Source organism: Leucopleurus acutus (genome assembly GCF_964270905.1).
Source record: "Leucopleurus acutus genome assembly, chromosome: 1".
Lineage (NCBI taxonomy): Eukaryota > Metazoa > Chordata > Mammalia > Artiodactyla > Delphinidae > Leucopleurus > Leucopleurus acutus.
Genome location: NC_139142.1, coordinates 47,367,363 through 47,373,395, shown reverse-complemented (window position 1 = coordinate 47,373,395; position 6,033 = coordinate 47,367,363). Strand labels below are relative to the sequence as shown.

Genomic DNA, 6,033 nt, shown 5'->3' with positions numbered 1-6,033 from the left:
ACTTAGGAGATTTATTATTTCCCAAGCTCACCCATGGACACTAGGTATCTATGGATACCAGGCCAAGGATCTGATGTAGGGGATGTTGATGTCAGAAATGTTCAGAACAAAAGTTCCGTTACCTATACACGATTCTTTCTCATGTGGTAATTAAAGCTTTAACAAATTACAATAGGAAATCATCATTGGGCATCAATTAAGATTATGTTATTATTAAAGGTGCTGTTAAACAAAAGAAACTTCAGTTTCATAAACACTGAAGAATGAATGATATATGACGCAGGTAATAATACAATCATTCTTCAAATTAAAAACTTGCTAGCAGAGTAATGTGTGCCTTTTTGTAACTAAAAGGGAGAGAACTGTTTACATAGAGGTAGAGAAAATGGAGCCCTCAAACTAGCCATCTAATACTCAAATTATTGAACAGTTCTATTTATATGTTTAGTAGTGTATTTCATAAACATGACTATAAAAAGTAATAGTATGTCAGGTCTAGGTCAGATATCCATGTGGTCCTTTTTACTTTAAAAAGGTCAGATATCCATGTGGTCCTTTTTACTTGTAATCTGCAATTCAGTTAATGAAAGACTATCTCACTTTTTTACTTTGGTGGTGGTGGTAGTGTTTTTTTTAAAGAATCAGGTTGGTGTACAAATCTTGAAAGTTTATGTGTGGGTTCTTCCACTTCTAAGCTTGATTTTCCTCATCTGTTTAAAAACAAAAAAGATAACATTATCTCCCTAAACCCAGAGAAAGTATTATATACCTGAACTTTATTAACAATATAGTATTAACTGATGCAAACTCCTTTTAAAGATATTGAAAGCCATATAGTTTAATAATACGTTGAAGTGTTAATAAGCTTAGAATTAAAGGAAGACACCTTCAGTATTATGTACAAATTAGTGGGCTATCAATTGTTTGTATTAGGATTTTTTCTGTTTGCCATTTTTTCTTGATATTTTCTAGTTGTTATATTCCCAAGTATTCTTAAAAGTACACCGTTTCGATTTGCTTAAAAGTGATGGTGTTTCATTCTGTGGCATAACGTAATTTTCAGGTGAATTCATTACTCTGGGTTATAACCTCACCAGATTCCGCAGGATTCTGAGAGGGGAGAAAACTATAGTTTCCTTTCGTTTGCCAGTTTATGGTGGCTAGGATGTCTTCCCTGTTCTTACACCAAAGAAGGGATTTGCGTCCAATCCGGAAAGGGCAGAGCTGAGTCGTATTATCCCGCTCCTTTTCCCAGGACCGTCCTTCGTGCTTTCCCTCCTACCGCAGTCTCACCTCCTCCACACCCGGTGAGCTCCCGCCGCTGCGCCTCCAGGGCCCCGCCCCCCCGCGTCTGCGCTCTCGCGAAGGGGTGGGGCGGCGGCGCTCTGACACCTGGCGGCCGCGGGGGGCGGGCCGAAGGCGAGCGTGGGCTGGGATTGGCTGGGGCGGCGCGGGGAGGGCGGGGTGGAAAGAGGGGAGATGGTTGTAGGGCTCGTGTTGGTGCGGGAGCCTGGGCGGCCTTAGGGGCGCGGAGACTCGGCGGGGGAGGGAGGCGGCAGCAGCATGGCGGCCGGGCACGAGCCGCCCAGCCCTCCTTTTCCCGGCTGTCGTCGCCGCCACCGCCGCCGCCGGAGTCGCTGGGACCCTTTAGTCTGCGTGTGTTAGTTGTAAGCCCGCTGCCTCCCCGTCAGTCCTCCGGTCTACCCTCCCTCCCTTTCACCGCCACTGCCAGCCCGAGTGTCGGGCCGGCGGGCAACTCCCACTCCCACCCCACCCCACCCACAAGCCCGCGGGCCGGGACCATGGAGGACGTGAAGCTGGAGTTCCCTTCGCTCCCACAGTGCAAAGAAGACGCCGAGGTGAGTCTGTCAGTGACTGCCACGCAAAGGCCTCCCCCTGTGGCTCCTCAGCCGAGGGGCGACCCCAGGCCCCAACCGTCGAAGCCTCCGGCTCCCCGGAGTCCTGTTGCCTCTTGAGGGCGTCCCGGGACCCAGGGGCGGAGCCTCGCACTCCGGGGCTGTCAGCCCAGACCCCGGTCACTGAGTTCCTCTTCTCCTCCTGAGTCTCCGGCGCCGGAGCCGGGTCTGGTCAACTGAATTCAATGAGATGAGCAAAAACAGCCCTTTCCCCCAGGTTTGGCGTCGAGGCCTTACTTGGAGTAAGGTTCCCCTTTTATTGCCAAAACAATGCGAGGGTAATGTTTTTAATCTTTTGAGGGGTAATCTTTGGTGTCGTCGATTCACTTGTGGGACACACGGCCCCACGTGTGGAATAGACGTGGGCCCTGAGCTTGCTAAGTGTGCCTTCAAAAAGTTTCCCCGAAGTAGTTGGTTTGTTTTGGTTTGTTTTGGTTTTTGGTGTTTTTGAGGCAAGCCGTGACCAGCAGAGTAAATGTCACAAAGCTAGCTCGTTCGAATCTGAAAACTTCAATCCAAAACTTTGCCCTTTGGAGAGAAGTTAATATGGGGAATAAAATTCTTTATAACTTGTTCTCCTGATTTCTAATTTGGGGTTCTTTTTACCCCACCTTACTTCTTCCTTCCCTAACGTTTGTACTGAGTTTTTTCCCATTTATTCCTAGTTTGGAATACTTTATGGTATTGCAGAATACTAAATTAGAATTTTTTGAAGACTCAATTATAACAGAACAATGATATTCAGATATGCTTTAGTAGGATCGAGAAAGAAAGAAATCTAAAATCTCTATTTTTAAGAGATCATTCAGTTTATACCAAATATTCATTCTATTGAATGTCTTCATTTGTGGTTCACGTTTTTTATTGGGGGCGGATCTTTTGCTTGTGATAATAATCCTTGAGAATTTCATGTTTTAAGAGTAGACTCTTAAGTAGGAAAAAAAAGTAGAATTTAGATTAGGTTAAAAATGAATTTACACTTTTTTCTTTGTTTCATATGGAATAATGTGAATGAGGAGTATGCTTTTATATCCTCAAAATGATTCAGAAATTTCATCACTGGAAGCAACCTTAGAAATAATGTAGAGCATTCCTACTTTTAAAGTGAAGAAATTGTAGCTTACTAAGAATAAATGATATGCCTAGCACAAGACACAAGTGAGGACCTTGGTCTCCTCATTCTTAATTCATTGTCCTTTTTACTACACCTCAATTCTTCCCTGTTCTAATCTTAATAGTTCTAGTTTAAAATGTTTACAGACTTTGTATTTAATCTTTTATTGTGTAAATAATATATCTTATCTTTGCAAAGATTATAAAATCTTACGAGGAATATAGCTTCTTTTCTGTGTCGGACAGAAGTAATGCTTAAACCTAGTACATAATGATATTATCTGCTGAAAGCCAGTTCATTCCTTATTTCATAGCACTGGATGTTTGTTATCTCTCGGTTACAAGTGACAAAAACCAGAGGAGCTTAAGCAAAAAAGAAAAGAAGTAACTAAATCCAGAAAGTTTGGAGTGCAGCTGGTCTCAGGGACTTGACTAGATAGTATTATAATGCATCAGAGCTGCCTCTGCCTTTCATTAGTGCTTGTATCTACTTTCTGTCAGTGTCTGTTCTTTTTCTTGGGCTTCTGCACAGGTATGGAGTTTGGCCATCAGTTGCTCGAGGGTCATATGCTTACAGCATACACACTGAGGAACAAAAGTGCCTTTCTCTAAGCTTCAGTGTTTAAAATCTAGAAGATTGGCCCAATTTAGGTCATATGCCCATCCTTTGGATCAGTCAAGAGAGCCAGGAAGGGGTGAATACAGTGAGGGGTCCAGTCTAGGTCAGATACTCACTCTGGGCTGGGGGAGTGAAGCTTATCATTAGTAGCCCTCCCACCAAAACCATAGGAGCATTTCATAAAAGATGGAGGATGCTTTCTGGACAGACAAAACTGTAAATAACCATTAAATAGGGCATATAGTTACTCATGAAAAACTGACTAATAAAACAATGTAATTTTCTAATTTCCAGTGAGATACATAAAATGGCAAACAGTTTTTCATGGTTATGGTGACCAGCCAGCATAGTTCCTCCACGTAGAAAGCACTACCAATCACAATCCAAATCTCGCTTAAGTAAAAAAAAAATTCAAGTACAGAGATTTCAGTGAAGGCTCTTAATGATTGTTGTGATCAGGCTATGGTAGCTTGATGATCCTGTCACTTCTATAAAAATATTACTTCCAAGTTTCGTGAAATACTGGTTAGAGCACTCTTTACAGGATAGTTGTTAGCAGAAATTTAGCTGTGTTTAGATGGGTTTCCAAAAACATCATCATTCCTTTAAAACTGCTGTGATTTCCCATTGTTTTCTTTTTTAAACATCTTTATTGGAGTATAATTGCTTTACAATGGTGTGTTAGTTTCTGCTTTATAACAAAGTGAATCAGCTATACATATACATATATCCGCATATCTCCTCCCTCTTGCTTCTCCCTCCCACCCTCCCTATCCCACTCCTCTAGGTGGTCGCAAAGTACCGAGCTGATCTCCCTGTGCTGTGCATCTGCTTCCCACTAGCTAGCTATTTGGTAATTAATATCTGCCATCTTTGTGGCTGTGATTCAGTTGTATCGCTTATCATGGTTATTCATTTCCTCTTTTTTTTTTAAATGAATTTTATATTGCGAGTTCATTGGAACCTATCTGTTTGAATTATTTCTGATCTAGGTTTAAGGTGTGTTCCTTCAGAGAGAAAATGCATTTGCTTCTCCCAGGAACCCATGGACACTTTTTACCCAAGGCCACTTGACATTAAATTTTCATTTGGCCTCACAAAGATAATTGCATTCTAATGCCAAACCTTAGTGAAGACCAGATTGGTTAGGAAGACCCCACCCCGCTACTACCACCACCACCACCTACTCAGAACCAAAGCTAGGAAAGGCAAGAGTACTCATTTTTATGGGGATGAAGTGAGGCCCCACTCCCACCACTTTATCTTTCACTTAGGGTGTTGCCCTTTGGGGGTCCCAGCTTTTTGGTCATAATCTGACTTTGAGCAGGTCCTAGGCTTTGTCTCATGTGCCGTGCCATTTAAAATTAAGTCCATCATGAGGATGTGGAACAACTAGAACTCCCATACATTCCTGGTGGGAGTGTAAATTGCTCTTCTAAAACTTTTGACAGTGTCTAGTAAAGCCAAATATAGGCCTACTCTGTGATTTAGTCATTCCATTGCCACTTATATATCCAAGAGCAATAAATGCATATGTCCACCAAAGAGCATATAAAAGAGTTTTCATTGCACCTTTATTCATAATTGCCAAAACCTGGAAGCTACTTAAATCTCCACCAACAGGAGAATGAGTAAATTGTGGAATATTTATACAATAGTATACTGCACAGCAGTGAAAAGGAACAAACTACTGACATACACAACAACATGGATGAATCTCACAGACATTAAGTTGAGTGAGATAAACCAGACATAAAATAGTACTGCTGTATGATTCCATTTACATGAAGTTCCAGAACAGACAAAACTAAAATCTGTAGTGATGGAAGTCAGTGGTCACCTCTGAAAACAGGAGATATTGACTGAGAAGAAGAATGAGGGAACTTTCTGGGATGATGGAAATCTTCATCTGAGTGGTGATCATATGGGTATGTATGTTTGTAAAAATTGATTGAGCTCTACATTCAGATTTGGGCATTTTAGCACCTCATTATAAGTTCTTTTATACCTACATTTTAAAAGAACAGAAAGAAATATAAGGCCATGAAAAGACTAGCAGATCTTCTCAGTATGCTGTGTTTCAGTGCTTACTACCCTTGCTGGTTTTGTGCTTTCTTGTGTTTATGAGTGTGTGTCTCTCTGGGGATTTCCCTCACTTCTTAGTTCAGCTATGCATTTAAAGATACCTTTAAAAATATATTTTAACAGGGCTTCCCTGGTGGCGCAGTGGTTGAGAGTCTGCCTGCCGATGCAGGGGACACGGGTTCGTGCCCTGGTCCGGGAGGATCCCACATGCCGCGGAGCGGCTGGGCCCGTGAGCCATGGCCGCTGAGCCTGCGCGTCCGGAGCCTGTGCTCCACAGCGGGAGAGGCCGCAACAGTGAGA

General features: G+C 42.5%; 1 protein-coding gene across 1 annotated transcript in view; it reads left to right on the top strand.

Moving 5' to 3' along the window:
* The first annotated feature begins 1,547 nt into the window (after positions 1-1,547).
* STYX (serine/threonine/tyrosine interacting protein) overlaps positions 1,548-6,033 on the top strand; it is a 31,818-nt gene continuing 27,332 nt past the window's right edge. The window contains exon 1 of the mRNA XM_082835833.1: positions 1,548-1,859. Coding sequence (XP_082691959.1) covers positions 1,803-1,859 — 57 coding nt within the window. The 5' untranslated portion in view covers positions 1,548-1,802. The remainder of the gene's footprint in view (positions 1,860-6,033) is intronic.